This window comes from Mugil cephalus, chromosome 16 (assembly GCF_022458985.1).
Source record: "Mugil cephalus isolate CIBA_MC_2020 chromosome 16, CIBA_Mcephalus_1.1, whole genome shotgun sequence".
Taxonomy (NCBI): Eukaryota; Metazoa; Chordata; class Actinopteri; order Mugiliformes; family Mugilidae; genus Mugil; species Mugil cephalus.
In genome coordinates, this window is record NC_061785.1 from 21,466,165 (window position 1) to 21,486,035 (window position 19,871).

General features: G+C 42.6%; 1 protein-coding gene across 1 annotated transcript; it reads right to left on the bottom strand.

Annotated features, from left to right (window-relative positions):
- Positions 1 to 104: 104 nt before the first annotated feature.
- Positions 105 to 19,414, bottom strand: slc9a3r1a (SLC9A3 regulator 1a). The gene is made up of 6 exons (XM_047608192.1): positions 18,787 to 19,414; positions 6,475 to 6,645; positions 4,174 to 4,327; positions 3,951 to 3,994; positions 1,055 to 1,150; positions 105 to 972 (listed from the first exon to the last, which is right to left on the bottom strand). Exons 1-6 carry the CDS (start codon positions 19,255 to 19,257, stop codon positions 823 to 825), a joined length of 1,086 nt encoding a protein of 361 aa, XP_047464148.1. The 5' UTR covers positions 19,258 to 19,414; the 3' UTR covers positions 105 to 822.
- Positions 19,415 to 19,871: the final 457 nt, after the last annotated feature.

Here is a 19,871-nt window from a genome sequence, read left to right on the forward strand (position 1 = left end):
AGCTCTAAGAACCATTCATTTGCCAGTTCATTAGGTACACTAGTGAAAAACTGTTCTAACAGCCGTTTCCAAGCTCGATGACACACATTAAAAACAGACTCGGCTCCATTTGATCCAATTGCTATATTTGTCAATGCTCATCAATACATCCAAGAGCACAGAGAGATCAGTACATACTGTTCATTTCCACCAGAGCTGAGTGCCGATGTCACTCAGACACGTGCAGCTTAAAAATTCAAACGATTTCAACGGAATCAACAACTTTCCTCGAGTCGGTCAAAATACAATTTGCTCTTAAATCACCTATTCATGTATGTACAAATTTATCAAGAGCAACATGAAAAAATAATAAATCTCATGTCTTTGAATCAGATATGAGGACAGCAGTCCTGAAGGACAAACAGAAGAAAATTACTCGGCTCACTTCGAGACAGTTTCAGACATGCTGCTGGTGTTCAGACACTGAATTGTGGCTAAAAATCTCCCAATAATTTATCTTCCCCCATTATTCCTTCTGTTCTCCTTTTCGTGTGAGAATCTGTGCATTACTAGGTCTCTTCATAATATATTAACATTCATTCCTGTGTGTGATGCTGGCATCATTAAAACATGAAAGACAGAAAAGTGGCGAACCTAAATTAAAACAACAGAATCATCATATAACACTGTTTTAAATGAGCCGTGTGTCTTTCAGAGGCAGTGAAATCCAGAGTGCAGACACATGGAGGCCAGAGGCTGATTCTCTGGGTTTTCTCCATTAGAGCGGAGCACAGAGCGCTCTGCAGGCCACAGACGCCGTGGTGATGGTGATTGGGAAGGTGTTTATAAGTTGCTGAACAGTTCGTTCCTCTTGCTCCAGTCCATGGGCGGGGCTTTCTTGGCCCCTCGCTTCTTGTGGGCCCTCTCTTTGGCCTGGGCCAGCGACAAGCTCAGACCCAGGCTGTCGGCTACGGTGTCCGGCTGGTGATCAAGCTAAAACAAAAACACACGGGGCGTCATCACTGTGGTTCTCAGACTGAGCTTGAGTTGTTCAACACATTTCACAACAACTGACCTCTGGAGACGAGGTGCCCCTGCCTTCTGCTGGCAGGGAGTTGTTGGAGGCACTGGAGGCAGAGGAGCTCACGGACACTTTCGCCTGAGCTGGTGCCTGTCAAACACACACAGGTTGAGCTTTAACTTGTAAAACACAAACAACTTCAACACTCTCATTCGGAAGATCTTCTCTACATTTAATGAGGATTTTAGATATTGTGTGAAAATGTTTTTGCCAATCTGATACAAGCATGTAGAGCAGAAACCAACATGACAGATAGAAAGAAAAGAAAATCATGAGGAAAGCAGTAACATGTGTTGACCTTTTGTTAAATTAAAAGCAGCTTTTATCAGATCCTGTTTAACTTGTTTTCGTAGATTAATACTGAAGAAAGCTTAAAAGCAGGATGATTCTCAGGTAAGTTCATTGATTTCTTATTTAACTTTTGAGGTCTTGTCAATGGTTTATAACAGAACACGTCCTTTAAATTGTAACTGAAAACTCATGTTAACTAAATAAAAGTAAAGAGCCCAGTTCAAGTTTCAGGCAACCATGAATTAATCTTGTTTTTTTTTTTTTTTTTCCTGGAAATGAAAAGTGTCCAACAACAAACATGCAGTGAGTAAACACAGAGAGCCTGGCACACGGTGTGTACTATCTTCAGATTTCATCACCTGGAGTGGTCCTGTCTTAAACTCGTTAAGAGAGTCCATCAGGTGTGTTGTGCTGAGGTTGTGTTGTTCAACTACAGAGAACTTCTTCAGAGTTACTGAAGCAGCTCAGATAGATCAGAATTCACCTTTTAGTCACCTGTTAAGAAGTGAGCCAGTGATAATCCAGAGTGAGTCCAGGCTGCTACCAGCAGAGCCTCATGGACAAACTGCTGGCACCCTGAGCAGGAGCTCTGTACAGGTTGTTGCCACAGCAACCTATAAAGATAGACCGCTTACGTCTGGACGCACAAATCCAAGCTGATCAAGTTCAGATAACAACACTGTATTAAATAAAGTGTTTAGCCTGCAGTCTCAACACAGTTTAAGAAGGAATGTTTTGGTCTGAAAACACAAGAAATCGATCTTAGAGCTGGACTTCAGGGTGAAAGCGAAGCCTAGATCGTGTCCACACGATACTCTGAAACTCCAGACTAGTGCATCTCGAATCATTAGTTTAAAAAGGGATGTTAATCCTTTAATAAAAATCTTATTAAGTAATTTAAGTCATGGCTGTTGTGTAGTGAAGGCAGTAAGCTCTGGACGTGGTAGCGAAGTGTAAGGTGGATGACGGTGGTTGTCCAGCAGGGGGCATGACAGCCTGTTGAGCTCAGAGCAGCTTTAATCACGCTCTCATCGCTGAGGCTCCTCTCAGCTCTGGTCAGTGTGGACGAACAGTCGAAACATTAGCACACATCAGCGCTCCGCTTCATGTACGAAACTCTCCTCTAGGAGCAGCTGCTCTCCTAAAAGTAACCGTGGACCTCTGTGAGGTCTGTTAAACAAACACCGCAAAAGAGTTTGCTTTGTTCTGTTTCACGCTCTAACTTAAACCCTCTTTAGACTATTTGGAAGGAGTGTATTAGTAAACATTACGCTGTGTTAAATGAGTTGAATGGGAGGCGGAGGGGTCAGAGGTCACAGTGAGTGTTCATGCTGCGCGGTGTAATGGGGTGATGGTGGTGGAGGAGGGGGCAGGAATACTCCAGCATGTGAGAGTTGTCAACAGAGCTTGTTAGTCATCTCATTAGCATAATCCTCAAGTTAAAGCCACCGCAATCCCATGATCCTCCAGGATGCAAGAGGGGTGGAGGCGGGGATGTAGAATAGTGAGCTCCTGTTGCCATGGCGAAGGGTCAGCCACAATGTCACCAGAGAGGCCAGTCCACTTCTCAGTGTGTGTGTGTGGAGGAGCAGGGAGTGCTGCTGCTCCCTGTTTACTTTTGATAACGCTTGAGCTCATTAAAGGAGCATTCCACTCCTGATGAGTCTGTGAACACAGCCGCGCCACGTCTGCACACACTATTGGACGCTATCCATGGAAGATGTGACACAGCTGTGGGACTGGCTCAATCTCCCTAGGAACCTCAGGATTGACCTGAACTGAACTGTGGAACAAATAAAGAACCTCTACTGTTTTAACGTGTAGGATATGGATCTGGACTACGATTTAAAGATGGCAGGAGATTCGCTTTCTGTCACAGAATAATATGTCGCCTGTTACGTTCTTGGTGATTTTGTGTGTTTTCACGTGTCATCCACTCATTACGTGTTCCTGCTCATCCTCTACAGGGCTGAGGAGGAGCTGGAGACTCCTCCAGATGACACTTGGTGAGAGCAGGGAGAGGAGGGGTCCGCACAGGACAGGTCAATCTGTCACAGGACTCATACACAAATAGACACTCACATGTGTTTGGACTGTGGGAGGAAGCTGGAGCATCCACGAAAAAAGTTTTCTCCATATTTATTCCATTAATTCATTAATTATTCATTTTATGTTCTTTCTAGTTTCTAGTTCAAACACAACAGAGCATTGGGAGCCGCTGCCACATATATACTGGACTTTGTAAGTGATCATATAATTTTAGATTTCTTTATATTTGAGAAATATCAGAAATACTGCAATACTGATTTAAAAATGGTCACACAGCACTGGTGGACGGACTGGAAAACACACAGTGTGTGTGTGTGTGTGTGTGTGTTAGAGATACACAGTAGCCCTGAGAGGAAACGTGAAGGCCGTCACACGACACTGTCCAGATCCAGAACCCCTAATCTGCTGCTAGGAATCTCCAGAGAGGATCAGTAGGACTTTGTCTGTTTGTCTGTTTGTGTGTGTGTCAGCGTGTGTGTGTCAGCGTGTGTGCGTGGGTGTGTGTGTGTGTGTGTTGTGCGTGCGTGCGTGCGTGCTCAGCGGTCCTCACCTCTTCCTCTGATGCTCTCTCTGACGCCAGCTCAGGAAGAGGTCCTACAGGGGCAAGAAAAGACATGACAGCCTCACATCATCAACATCTGCACCCACTGATGTAATAAAATATGGTAATTGCGCCTCAGGGATCAATTAAGTGTTTTCTGATTCTGATTGAGTCTTGACATGTTTATCTTCACCATCCCAACATTAAAGCAACAAAGCAGAGTGTGTGGTACCGTTGACGTGCTCCTCAGTGGGCACCACATTGCATCTCTTGAAGAACTCCTCTGTCTCTGCGTCCACCACCAGCAGCCTGGTCTGGTCTCCCCCGGCTTTGATGGCCGCCACCACCTCTGAGTGCTGCATCCCAGACACCGGCCGGCCGTTGACCTGAGGAGGCAGCAGAGAAACGTGGGTCAGAGCCGGAAGCCTCTCTCTTAGGTTCACTCTCTGGTTCGCAGCATGTGTTCGAAAGTGGTGCTCTGTTCTGTAACCACCAAATTCCTGCCCTTCTTTCCTCGGTGAAGCGTGTGTAGTCTGGCTTATGATACCTTCCAATGCATGTCCCCCGATGTCCCCATAACACTCAGGTTCATAAACACAGCTTTAGGTGCCCCATTGAGTTAGAGCCGTGTTCGGACATATTTGAAATGATTCTTCATTAAGAGATTCCACATTATCAAGCAGATGCTCAGTAAAGTAATTAAATATCCACATTAAGACTTTCTTTTTTTTTACAACAAAAATGAAGCATTATCAATCTAAACACTCCACTAAAACAATAAAACATTACTGAGTTGAGTTTTAATAGTTTAACGAACCACATCCCTTTCATTGCATTTGTACACTAGACTTCTATATTTTATAATGTTTTATTAGTTTATTTTGTACTTGGCTCTCCATAGCACAGGGCGATACTGTACATGCTATCACGGAGCACTTTATTTCTCCTGTTGTGCAAGGATTTTTTTTTTTAACTGAAGCTTGGCGGGGGGTGGGGGGAGTGAGGAGACTGTATCAAGGTCTCCTGGCAGCCCAGATGTGAGCACACGCTCCGTGAATTTCATGGAGTACAGCCAACGCAATCTAGACTCTCTTAGCTGTGGACTCACATGGATGCTAGCCGTGCACCCCATGTCCGATCATCAAAGCTAAGGTGATACTGCGACAAGCCACCGGGGGGGGCGATGTAGGCATTTTGACTTAAGTGCTTAGGAGCTCTGAAGTTGAACTTTTAGGACGTCCATGATCTAAGCACCTCGTCTTTCAGCACCACTCAAAATAACGACAAATAGTTTGTTTGCAGGTGGACATAATCCTCTCATTACAATTGAATTAACCCACAGGAATTTCATATCACTATCTAAACTATATAAACAAAACCATATACTCTAACTGATCATTCACACAGGGCCACATATAAGCACACATTAGTGAATCATTACCATTTTTATGGTAAGAAAAACTCCTCAATGCAATGATACCTGAAAGCAGAGTGATGGTACGAGTGATGGAGAATGTTGGGTAATGCTGCTTATTACAGGGCGTAGGGAACAGGCATACTCCCAGAGAGAGAACTAATCAAGCGCCCAGGGAGATAAGTCACAGAGGAATTCCAGTGGGAGGAATACTGGAGGAGGGAACACCGTCAGGAATCTCTCTGCCTCACCACTTCCCACACTGGTTCGTGAACGTCAGCAGGTGGTACAGAAGACTCGGCTGGTGACCCTTCATATAAACTACACCACATTCCAAACACTTGACCTATCCTTCATGTTCTCCCGTGAATCATGTACATGCAGTTCTGGTACTCCTCTGCTCCAGTTCTCTCCTGCATGCGAGGGGCCCCGCAGGCTGTACGAGCCTGTAATTCAGCCCATGGACACGATAAGTGGATTAACTGTGAGCCCGCCACACTCAGCACGGCCAGAGGGGCTGGTCGTCGCAAAGACAAAGACATTTCTGCACGCAGACAAACCCACCTGCGAGCACTCGTATAGTCTCTCTATATCCGGCCGATAATTGCATTTTTTTTTTTTTTTTTTTTTTTTTGTTTTTACTGGTATCGGCGGTCCACAGTAGCAGAGCGCGTGCAGCTGGAACCGGAAAGTTCCTTTTGCTCTACCTCTTTTAACGGTTTATTTTGTATGCAAAAAAACATTAAATATTCTTTGAGTTCAATAAATGTTGTTGGCTAAATTGGGACTTTTAACATTTGTTATCATTATCATGTAAATAGAGGGAGAAAAAGCAGTATCAGTGCTAAAGATTAGCTCAGAAAAATTGGCAGTATATATCAGTTATTGGCCAAGGCTGAAAAACAAACAAAAAAAAAAACATATTGGTATCGGCCCTATAAATCCGTATCGGTCAATCTCTAGTAAACACGTCTGCACGTTAACAGCTACGCCCACTCTCCATCTGCTGTTGGGATTTTGCACACTGATGTAATGGGATTACAGCTCACACAAAATACACCCAACACATTGAAAGCCGGCCACAGTTCAGGGCCGATGTTAAAAAGTGACTGAGTGCACCTGGATGATCTTGTCCTGTGGTCTGAGGCCGGATCTCTGTGCTGGAGAGTCGTCATCCACGGCTCGGATGAACTGGCCAGGTCTGGACTTCTCGCTGTGCAGGTTGAAGCCGTAGCCACTGGAGCCCTTCGTCATGTGGCAGAGACGGGGCCGAGGGCCATCTCTCTCCTCCTACACACACACACACACACACACACACACATAAGAGGTCATTCAAAGAGGGTCTCTTTGCATAAGACAGTCTTCACATTCTTAACTGTTCTGTTCCTCTGCTGCCTACTAGGACTGAGGCCTTCAAATGTCAAATGTCTAGTCACACTGGCTCAGTGTATTTCCTGGACAAATATTAGATCGAATACGCTTCCAACTATAAAGTAATTATTCAGAATTAGAACTACTTCAATCACAAACCATAACAGTGACATTATAATTAAAGCATAAAGGGTAATGGCCAAAGACAACAAATTACAAGAGAAAGTCAACAATGAAAACTAAAAATAAGTGCAAGTTTAAACAAAGAATTGTGTATCTCAGACTGGAGAACCTGAACGCAACTGGCTGACTAAACTGCTCCACTCTCAGTCTGAAATCCATGATCACTGCAGCAGCTGACAAACTCTTCTACTGTGTGATCAACTACGTTACAGTTTTTTTTTTATCCTAACTTCCAGTGTTTACTGGTTGACACTGAGTCAAATTATCTAACTCCTCATGGAAGAAAACCTCTATATTCTTAAACCAATGTAAAGTCAAAGACAGGGATTCTGGACTTCAGATTCAGTATCTACTTCACCAGCAAGTCAGACCACCTTACACTTCATCTGATATTGTGCATTTGTATTAATGTGTTAGTCTATCTATCTACATGTGGTTTCATCTGACCTCTCAGGTTTGGATTTAAACATGCTCTGAGTAAAAAAGTAAAAAATAAAATCTCTGGCTTGACTTTCTGCATTTGTACTGCCACTGAAATGCTTTTTGCTACAGTTCATCACATATTTCTCCGATGCAGTCCACATCTAAATCAGACAGTCAGTACAATTCCTACATGCTCGTTTTAAAGTACAGCCTGGGCACGCTATGTCATTTATAATACAAAGCCTTGCGACAGTAATTATACCAACCACAATTGGTACCAAGTCCAACATGGTGTTCCAAAGGCTTTCATGTTTTTTTTCTTGGCACAGCCTCCATACCCGTGTGACATTCTGCAGCCTTTTACAGCCAACATGTGCATGGTGAGCACCTGAGCACTTCCCCAGAGTCAGTGTCTCCCAGCGAGCTGATAAAACGCCGCTATCTGTGCTACATCCTCACTTATCAGCGCCTATCAGTAAATGATTCTCTGCCAAGAGACCATTTAAGATCAACCACTGCAGCCTCAGCACTGACTCAAGATACCCCCTCCCTTCCCTAGGACTCTCACCAAGCAGATTACGCATTGATCCGAAGGTTTATATGAAATCAGGCAGGTTGATGATTGCTAAAGCCGCTTGGTTAAATAACAGAGTGATCCTGAAGTGAGGAGATAGTCGAGATGAACCTTCAGATGGAGTCACCTGTGACAAACCCCACAGCTGTTAATGGATATGATGAGGATGATATAACAGGTGGAAAGTTCACTGCTGCAAGGCTGAATACTGCAGTGATTTTGCACATGTACATATCCCCTTCTAGGCACACTGTGCAGCCAAACAGAGGTCCAACAATTGCTAACTGTTTTAACAATCTATTCATTATTTTAGTTATGCTTTAAGCCACAGTGGCAGTCATTTGTTGGATTTACCATGCATTCAGAAACTGAATTTGGTTTGAAGTTAGGATTTCCTGCATCTTCGCCTTCTCTGGTGGTCAGTCTTATGGATGTACACACCACTCCAAAGAATCTTTTAGCACCTTTCAGCTCATTGTTTTGGTTACACGTCTGTACATTGTTTTTGGTTCTCTCACAAAATCTGGAAAACCCACTGCACACTACTTGCTAAGCACAAGCAGTAGTTAGTGGAACCAGGTGGTCCTTAGGTGTCAATGGAATGATTATTTTCTAACTTTGTAACCTGCACACTTTTTGATAGGCTACTTAAAACATACCTTACCCAGTACAGCATGAGTTCATACGTTTTCACCAGGTACTGAAATTTCAATCTGTCTTTATAAGGAGGCCTTCCCTCAGTTCATATTTTGATAGGGAAGGAGCTCAGACAGAGGATCTGGTAACACGTTGGAACTATGTGAACCAGGTGAACAATCAGCCTATAATCCAGTTACTGCACCACCGGGCACCAGAGAATCAGTCCATTTCACAAGTAGAGGCCAGGAATAAATTCACACCTCTCCGTCTTTCACTCCTACTTTAGTCTTGTCGCTCTAATCAATCTACATGTAGTGGAGACTGTTAGAGAGCGACAGTTAGCCTACTATCTCTATAAATCTCTCCATCCCACTACCAGTACTACTTTACTCCACTTTTTTCTTCTTGGGACTAGGAGATTTTGGTCAGATCACTCTCTATCTCAGCAGGATCAGGCCGGCTGTTTTTGTCAAACTGGTCTCCAAGATGCAAAGACCTGGGCTTGGTGACAGCACCCGGCAGGGAGGTGGAGGAAAAATAATGAATCGGGGCAAGGGATACTTCATGCCAAGCTAAGTTCTAAGATCTGATCCAAAACTGGACCTCCCTTAAGTCAGGGCTCCAGATTGCAATGAAACAGGCACAGTTTGCAACAGCATACAAAAGGCTCAGTCTTAAACTCTGAGACGTCTATGTCGATGTCAAGCTCAGTAACGCTGTTGCTTTGTTAAAGCCTGTATGATTAAACTGATGATTCAAAGACTGCAGTTTTATAGACCTGAGTTGCAGTGATAAGCTCATTTAATAAATGCAGAAAAGCAAGTAAGCGGGTACTTGTCACGAATGTCTTTTGTGACAGTATGTGTTTTAACATGCGTTAAATAATCCCATACCCAAGTAAATCTGCAGGTGTCCCCTAAAGTGTAACACTGGGAGAAAAATGAGCCAGGGCAAGCGCCAACAACTGCAGCTCCTAAAAGTGTCCACTTGAGACTGGCTCCAACATGTAGTTGAGTCCCGTAGACCTCCATGTTAAGAAGTTGGACTTTACAACAAACCTGAACATGTTTACAGCCTGGTATTGGTCTTTATTAAAGCTTAAAGTTCCTAATAATAACAAAAGTAATACTAATACTATTAATTCAGGCCGTGATTGACAGGTGGGTGCCCTAGTTGGTTACTCTCTGCCTCTGCTCAACCCACACTCATTCTGTTTGTCCATCTTTAAACTAGCCAGGAGTCAGGTGAAGTCAGCCACTGCCAAGATTGTGACAGCCAGAGTCACCACACTGAGCTTTACAACCACTCTTTCATTTTTATATAGTCACTGGTGTCTCTCTGGCTGCGTGTGCTTGACTGCTGCCTTGTGTCTTGTATCATCCTTGTATATAAAAAGGCTGCAGAGCTGTTTGCTAAAGCCGAGAGATGAGTGACTACAGATACTTCTTCACAGCAGACTCAGCAGAGATAATGTCTTGGACTGAAAAGTTGCTCCTACAGAGTAGTACTCAGCCACTACATGTATCTATACAAAATTCAAGTCCTATTTTGTGATTTTTTTTTTTTTTTTTTTGCACATGCACAGGAAAACCACATTATCAGCAGCGTTGCACACACAGCCTAACAGTGCTGTGACAGCAAGTGCTCTATGATACAGTAATAATCACAGGGTAAAGTCCAGCACAGAGTCACTTTAACAGACCATACTTCAACTTAGAGCCAAAAAATATCATTTCAGTGACTATGCAGCACCCAAATACATACAACTTACTATCATGAAACACCAACAGCACCTGGATCCACCAGTTGGTTTTCATGTCGACGCTAGGACTCTAAAACCTAGGCTTGATTTGTGACTCCAGCAGTGATTCTTAGACTGCTGACCATGAACTCAAAGCACTGGAGTCCACCTTAGCTGTAGCTGCCAAGAGACATGTCACTGACATCAAGTGATTTTTAGGTAATACACCGACGTTAATTCTGACACTAACCTCTCTGTTACGCCAGCACTGATACAGATGTGGTATTAGTGTAACCCTTAGTGTAACATCTATTCTAAAAAATACAACGTCACTGTCACAGCTGTAATGTTATTAGGGTTAGGGTTAGTCATATTGGTGCTCCACATCAGCAACTACTCAAATGTGAGTACTTGTAGTAATCTGGTCAGACCTAATGTGGCATCATTGGATCCCTACTTAAGGCATGGTTCATGCTCAGCTAAAATGGAACACGTATATATGGTCAAAGGTCTGGTTTCAATCCAACCAAGCTCCTGGAACTTGAGTCTGAATCCACCAATGAAAATAGACCCAAGAAACGTCTTTCCTTCGGATTCAGTAACATTTGCTTGAAAACTACAGTTTTTTCAGCTGTTTTAGAAAACTACTACTTTAGAGGTCTCTAACCTCTTAGTATTGTAGCCTTTTTACAAAAAACAAAACAAAAACACCTATTTAGGACACAGCCAAAGTAAACTGAATACTGTTCTTGAACATTCTGGAACTCATGCATGGTCTTGGTCGCTTTTGAAAGCCAAGACTCTGAAGTTTCGGAATCAGAATCACTCTAAGTGGTATTGTTGGAGGAATCAAAGTTGGCACACAGTTCAGGAATAAGAAGTTGTTGGGTTCGCCAGAATTTGTTTTAATGGTTTTTATCAATGAGATCAGATGAAAATTAACGACATATTGCATTTACTCAAGCACAACTAGTGTACAGAGCTTGCTGGTTTGGGTCTTTTTATACCATTTGATCACAGAAAGAAAAACAGCAGGAGCAAAACTCTGTTCGGAGCTAATACTGGGCACAGCTAGGGCAAAAGTTAAATGGTATTAGCTTTACAGGTTGGTTGTGTTTGATAAGTGGAAGCAATGAGTCATCAGATGAAACTTAGCCGACTGGGTTACACATACAGTCAATTGTTCTGTTGATGCCCTGTCAAATAAATAAAAGAGAATAAAGTACCCGTGGCAGCTATTCATTATAATCTGCATTTAAATAATAGCCAGTGGCGCTATATGCTATGAAAAAGCAAACAGCCAGCTACAACAAAACACCTGCAGCCCGGTGGGGGAATCCACAGAAACTAACGCAATTTCCGTAGAGTGAGCGCCACTTTGTAGCCACACAGAAACAATACATGTTTTTCAGATCTGCCACAATAAGCTGCAGTGCGAATGCAGGATTGACCTCTCGTGAGATGGAATAAGAAGCAGCAGGCAGTCGCTGTAAACATTCCCCAAGCTCGTCCAATATCAAAGGTTAATAGTTTTACAGCATGCCGTGGTTAAACATCAGATCCTGTGCCTCAGCCAGGTCCCTCATTATGAGGGGTTGTGTTGTAGGTGAGGACCTTGGACCGAGGACGTATGTGATGTTAAAACCTGACTATCTTATGGCACGATTCCAGAGATATAATCAACACTTCTAAAGGCCTGAACGAGAAGGCCACTCAGCGTCTACCACAGAGAGTATTAGTTCTGCTGAAAAAAATCTTGAAATCTTGGGGAAAAAAATTCAACGTGTCACACAGTTCACAGGAAGAGTTGTGCAACGGACTTAAACTGCGCCACGCTGAACTTGGCAGAATAAATAGCAGGGCTCGATTATTAGGCCTGAAACCTCACAACAATTTGCTACAGAAATGAGATTGAGAGCAGTTAGCTGCTACTAAACATCTTGTCAAATATCTGATCTTGTCCTTTTTTGACTAAATAATACACTCACAAGCTTTTTAACATGACACATGGTTTACCTCATGACAGTTCCTTTTGCTGACTAGCACAAGGGGGTGTAGCTGAAAGTTCTGAAAAAGCTGGAAGGCGGACCCTGGTAATCTAGGTAATAGATGCTAAATTAAGTCAAAATTGAACATTGTCTGGGCAGAAAGACAGTTCACCTAAGACAATTAGATTAGATCGATACTTTATTTATTTTGCCATTACTTGCTGAAACTACTTTTACAATAAAAGCGCTAAGCACTGCATAATTCTACTTAATCGTGTTTCCTTTTGTATTCTGTCTTTACTCCTCTATGTAAAGTATGTAGTAGTGCAGGAAATGACGACGAAAGGACTGAGTACACTGCGTGTTCAGCCACAAACTGACCAATCGCACAAACTGATTTACATGCCATCGTTCAGCCTTGTGTTTACTGTCTAAGGACATTATTAGTTTACATAACCAACACAGACTATATAGAACTGTCACTACATGAAGCTGCCTGGTTATCATTAACCGGCTGAGACAAAAACAAACAATGGAGGCTCAGAACTATAGCAACTAGCTCCGAGGGCAGGAAGTGGTTTCCTCACAAGTTCCACCCTTCTACCCCTTGAGCTCAGCTAACAGAGGAACCTGTTAGCTGAGCTGTCTGTGTATGGAGCCACATTTGCATCGTATCTGCGTGTGTCTGTGTGAGTGCGCAAAGCATGTGGCAACAAAGTAAGCTACTGGCCGGTTCAAAAAATACCGCCACAAACATCTCTACGTCTGTCCCGCACACATGTTATGTTTCAGCCGCTTAGATAAGTAGCTCATCAAAAACATCTTACATTAACAACAGGGTAGGGGAGTGGAACAAGAAAACCCAACTTCATTTCTAAAAGTTGTGTTGAAACAAAGGAAATATTTGTGTAGTCCAACATGGGTGCAATCGCTTTTTCTTGTTTTGGGCATTAGGATAACTTACATTTTGTGTAATTTAATAGCATCAGCAGAAATTAAGGCTCATAAGGTTTTTTATTACCTTTACTTTTTAGCATCAAAAAGACAAACATCTGTCATGCTAACAGTCTGTCTACATGTTCTTTAATGATCAACAGGGTGTTTTGTATCTGTGTATGTGTTTATATGCACTATATAACTAACAATACAGTGCAGGCCTCAGTCAGATGAGTCAACAGTGCTTTTGTGGTTATTTTGGACGGCAGCCCACAAAAAGAAAGTTGCTCTCCCTCACAAAACTGCAACCTCCAGTTCCTGTAATAGCCCTCATGTGCTCTTGTTCTGTTTTGCACCAAGATTATTTTAAGCCTTATTTGTACCACGACTAGAAGCCCCCTCCGAAATTCATCAGATAAGAATAGGCTTAGCACTCAAAGGAGAACTTTTTTGCCATTGTCCATTCACAACAAACTAATTCAAGTGTGAAATGTATAAAATAGTCTCCATGAACTACAGTCTGTACACATGAATATCACAGCTCTCCAAAAATGAAGCAATTATATTTCTGAAATGGGCCCTTCTATATTGAGCTGACATCATTGTCACACAGTCTCTGCAGTAATACTCGGGGAGGGAAATATGTTATCAGGTTATAACCTGTCTGGCCCTTGAAACTAAGCAGACAACCCATCCAATGTCTGGAGAAAAGGTAGCCAGCTGACACGCAACCAGATTCTAGACATTTTTATGCATACAGTGAGCCTTAACCACAAGCCAAAACGGTCACATTTGTGGTTGCTGGGCAACATTAAAGAAGTGTGCAGTCACATTTGGGTGAGGCAGGAAGTGTGACCTGATATTTTAGCTTCAGTTCTGTCTGCTGGAAGAAAGTACTAATGTATCTGTCTAGAGTCTCTTCATAGAGACTATGGTACAGATGGTCCATCCTTGAAATCCTAGGAAACGTCTGGGGGAAGTTTGAGTGTTACAATTAAAAGCTGCAACAACTTTTAGTGTGATTATGTTTCAACAGTTAATCAATAATTAAAATCGCATCGCAGACTCCCTAATTTCAGTGTTAATGACAATTTAAACGCTATAGTACTCGATTAACAGACTTATCATTTGATGTTATCAAAACTAAAGTGCACATAAATGAGTCCAATAACACATTATGCTGAGTGACTGAATCTTTTGTAATGAACTGAATCGTTAAAGAAGTGCAGCTGTAACACTGTATCTCCTATATTGGTGTTATATCATAATTGCATTCTGTCAACGGGATATACAACAGGAGATACTGAGTATTATCGGGCTTTACAGCGTCCACCCCTCCTGAATCATTTAAGTGATAGATTAATTGTTCTATCCCAGGCTTAAGAGAGCCAAGTGATAAGAGATGTTGTGAAATACTGAGGTAATGGTTCTTTGGAAGGATCCTCAAGGTCTACTTTGTGAGTGTGAGGATCAAAGTTCTTTGGTAAGTACATACAAGACTGTAGAGGCAAGGAGCACTCAAGGCCCTCAGGAACGGTGCTGGCTGCCATTATGACGCTGTGGCCACACCAGGTTACAAAAACTAATGTAATCATGTTATGATATATGCTGATCCATAAACCATTTTCCATTACCGAGTAATCACTGTAAAAGGCAGACTATTTCTGCAAAAGTCACAAACCCCATGTTCATGTGAGTTTGATGCCAACAAAAAGTCAACAGACAACACAACTGAACTCAACTGGACTTAATTGGAAGGATTAATTTCTAACTATTCTGCCTAATAAGAAATTTGTCAATTATTATTATGCACAAGGCAATGGAATGAGAAATTACATTTGGAATATGTGTCTAGTTTAAGCCATTTTGAAGCATCTGCCCAAACACACTAACATTTTTCATTTTGTTTTTTCACTCTTATACGAGTTTCGTACATCGACCGCCACACATTACTGCCTCCTCACTTGCAACAGAAAGTTTGTTTGTCTTTTAATCTATTAATTAACACACTTTCTATATCCATGACCTAGGCCCAACATAAAACATGAAAAAAAGTAATTAATTTGCATTAATGGTCTGTTCATTCTGGAAATCACAAGATAAAGTATTTCAATCCCTGTACTTCTTGTATCCAGTGTGGATACAAGAAGGAAACAAAGAGGAAAGAAAGGTGTGGTGTCCGGGAGTTGAAACCAGAATGTTATGTGGTATTTGTTTGACATTTTCACATCTACAAATACAGAACAAATTGCTGTTTAATCCTCTGGCCGGCCCTTTCTTATCCACACACATACTCTCACTTCACTCCAGCCCTACTGACAGTGTGTGTAAAGTGAGGGTGTATGTATTTCAGGGCCAGCATGGTCTCCTTGTTGAGGCGTGAGAGTCCTCTCTGCTTTCCTCCCTGGCCCAGAAGCCTTTCTCCGCAGGCAAACACTGCAGACAAAGCCTCTTTCTGCCGTCGAGGATCTCTATGGTGACCAATAGGCGGCCCCCAGTGTGGGGATGGGCTGAATCTCTGGAGGCCAGGATGGTAACATAACATGATGACATGCTCACTTAACTTGTGCCTCCCGAGATAAAGAAATCTCTGCAGAGCTAGATATGCAAGTCTTTAGAAAACTTATTTGGTGACTGGTGCAAAAAAATTGTCACGCCAAAGATAACCATGTGAAAGGGACCATTGTTCAACCACGAGCAGGGCTGATTCCACGTCATCATTGGCTAGCCCACTCAAGAGTATCCCACTGGGAGGCTCATATCAGAGGCCAGTATCACACCATCACTCAGGCTTTGCCAAGTTTCCCATCAGGCAGGAATGTAGCTGAAGGTTTGCAGCATCCCAGCCAGCAAATACGCAGATTTCTACTTAACGGAGGTCAGAATGTGAGTGAGGTGGCAGGTGCCACTTACGCAAAGAGAGACCAAGAACTACAAACTCTAGGCTTGTGACTGATGATGTGATTGGTGATGGCTCTACTAATACCAGGGCATTATGTGTGTTATTATTTTACTAAAATGTTTAATGTTGGCATGGCCAGCAAATAAACAGCATTTGCTATACTAACATACTGAACATCTGACAGAATATTAATGCCAACTATTCTAATTAGTTAATTATTATTGCATCGTTGCTGTGCAAAGATTTGCTCTCACCATAGAGTTGCACAATGAAGATTGTCCACAGCTCAGTGTAGTTTACTGTAGGTAGCCTCTTAATACATTTACATCTTAGAAGGGCTCATAAGTAAAAACTTGCAGCAAGCCAACTGAGAAAATCAGGTCGGTCTTACCCTTGTGCTCTTGGCAGGGTCATGAGCAGCTTTTAAAAGCAGCCTCAAACCAAAAACCCTACAATTGGGAACTGACGGCCAGAGAAAATGAGCATTTGGGTTATGTGAAACTGTGATGGGCCTTTCGTTTCAGTTTTCTACATTTGCAGTGGTGTTTTTTTTCCTCCTCTGATATACCCAGTGTTTACTTTTGGTTTTGGCTTTGACTCCTTCCTCATCATCCAATTCACACCCAAGTCCACAAACAACACGTTTCTGGCTGAGTATTAGTCTCGGTGGACTTGTTGCTATAACCACACTAGCAACTTCCATTCACATGTGGCTGCTGTACAATATGTCCAGTATCTACAGCATTGAAAATTTAACAACAACTTGGTACAGAACTGGCGGACAAAGAAGGAGAGCCAGGCAGCAGCGTGGCAGCTAGAAACCAAGGAATGCGCAGCAATGATAAATGCAAAAATAACCTTGGCAACGCGAAATAGGCGCGTCCCAAGTTAAATTTCACATATGTCATATTGTTCCTCAAATGTTCACCACAAGGAACCCCTGTCCACTTCTTCAGTTCCTACCACCAAACAGCGGACGTGGTGTGTCACTGTTTTCGAACAGAGACCACTGACACCAAATTACTGGTGAACTGTAATCTTTGGCATTTATCTAAAAAGCCGGACTCAGCCTATGTGTGGGTGAATTGTCACTGTTGAAATATAGGCTAGGACCGCTCATAGACTGGTGATATTTTTATGTCCCATTTGTTTCACACAACATTTTGGGTGAGAAATACACAAGGGGGTTACCTAGGGAACCAGAGGCTAGAATGTTCACCACCTTCACTTTATATGTTGATGGATTTACAGTGTAGTATAGTACAGGAGAAACACCACCACATGCATTTGTTTAAGGCCCGCCAATGGCGATTTAGTGGTTGTGTTCAGCAGTGCTAGTCCTCATCTGTCTGATATTTGTGTGCTGCCACTGGTGTAGTGCACCTGTTGAACTGTTGAGTATTGTTTTATTTCCAACTTTTCTAATATGTCTGTATTTAGTTTTCGATTTTCTTGGCACTGTAAGTTGCTGAAATGATTCATGTTATGGTTGCCAACGGTGACTCATCTAAAGACTAAACTCATACAACAACATGCATGGTCAAGGTCCATTCCCCTTTTACAAGTAATCGATAAATAAGGGGGAAAAAAATGATTTGATTAATCATTAGTTCTATTGACATTTAAATTTTAGTTATTACAGTGCAAGATGTTGAATCGTTATCAGTTCCTTTATGTTGATTTTGGGCCGGTCCTTTACTCCTACCTATTCAGAGGCCAAGTCTAAATGTAACCCATTCTGTTTGTGAGTCCTAAATACAAATGATTTTGTATTCTAAGAGCACCACACAGTTAAACACCTCCACAATGAGCCTTTTTTGTGACGTTACACAACAAATCGCGCCCAGACTTTGCACTGGCTAAAACAGCCACAAAGTCCATGCAATCTTACCAGGTTTATGACCCATTCAAAGAAAAACCTTACTTAATTGTTTCACAACAACAATAACAACAGACGCTCTGTCGTTCAAAGGCGGCAGGGTTGTAATGAAGCAAAAATAACTGAGTAAAAGTATCTAGTGCCATCATCAAATCTTCTTCCATGACATAATAGTATAGATCAAAAGAGATGTTCTTCTGACATGCATCGAGCATGGAAAGTCTTCTGGTCTGACGAGCCAAACCTGACAGGGAATTCAAGACGGACTGCGGAAAGACCGTCAGACATTTCTGTGACAATGCCTCTGTTGAAAGGTAGTACAGCCCTGGCACATTTCACTGCGTTGTGTCACCTCCCTGCCCCACGTCATAGTCTTTCACTACCGCTGGAAGGGGGTCTACTTAACAGAAGATCAACTTCCCTGGTGGAAGTAGTACAAAAATACTGCAGTGATATGAGTTTGAACAAGTGTGATTAAGTATTTAGACAAGTAACTGTATCCAAAATGAGAAATTGTAGTTAAAATGAATGCAAGTAATGGAAGCTGAAGAAATTGTTGGCATTTCAAAACACTGTAACCCAAGGTAAATTCCCACGGCTGTGTTTCTCAAATGATTTTTTTTTTTTTTTTTTTTTTTTAAAAAGACTGTGATTTTAACTAAATATCCTGATGGAAACACCCCTTCCAGGTTAACAGGTGGCCTTTCTAAGCAGGAAGACGCAGAACACTGCAACACTACTTTTTACTCATGTAAATTAAAATAAAAAATAATGAGCTGCTGTGCTTCACTGTACCTTGGTGCTAGAACTGACACTCAGCCTCTCGGACTTCTCCGAGGAGGTATCCCCGTTCTCGCGGGGGACCGGGCTGGACTCCCTCGGGGTGCCGTTGCTCCGTGTGTCCCCTCGGTCTGAGTCGCTGTCCCCTCCGGGCAGGGGAATCCCTTCACTGACGAATTCTTTCCGGCATTTCAGGTTGTGTTTCTTCAGCAGCTCCGCCGTCTCGGCGTTCACCACGATAAGCTCTAAAGCGCCGACGGTCGCCCGTATCTTGGCCACCACTTGCTGGTGGCTCTCGCCCTCCACGCTCTCTCCGTTCACGAACATCAACTGGTCTCCCGCGAGGAGCCCAGCAGCGGAGGCGGGAGTGTCGGTCTCCACGAGCCGGATGAACTGGCCAGTCTTGCCCTTTTCTCCGTGCAGGTGGAACCCATAGCCACTGGATCCTTTCTCCAGCACACAAAGCCTGGGTCGAAGGTATGACATGTTGCTGCTTTATTTATTTATTGTTGTTACTTTTTTTCTGTTAACGACGAAAACTTTTAGCCCCACTATCCGCACCCTCACACTACAACCATACAGAACTGACACCTGCTGCGCACGGTAACTTAACCAGAGTGCCACTTCCGCTGAAGTGAGTCGCAGTAAACTTTTCACTCCTACCGCCTCCTTCGCAGTCCGCCCCTGTGCACGTGTTACAAACTTCCGCCGTCCCGTCCCGTCCCCGACAGAGAACAAGATCAACAGGCGCACTTTGATTTTCAAAATAAGAGTGGATTTTTTTGGGTTTTTAGAAAAAAAGAATAGAAAAGAAAACAAAACTATCAGCCGAATACCAATATGTTTTATTCAATCAAGTCTTTAAATTGGACCGTGCTCTCTCTCTCTCTCTCTCTCTACATATATATATAGTATGTATGAAATTACATACTACATACATGCTGTAGAAATTACCCATGGCAATCGGTAAAACAGTCTTGAAAATAAATATGTAAGTAAATAAATACATAAATAAAAGTGTAGTAATTCATCATTGAAATCTGGTCAGCTCGTGATAGACTGAATCATGTAGTTGTTTTCCTATAAGACTGTCAGACTGC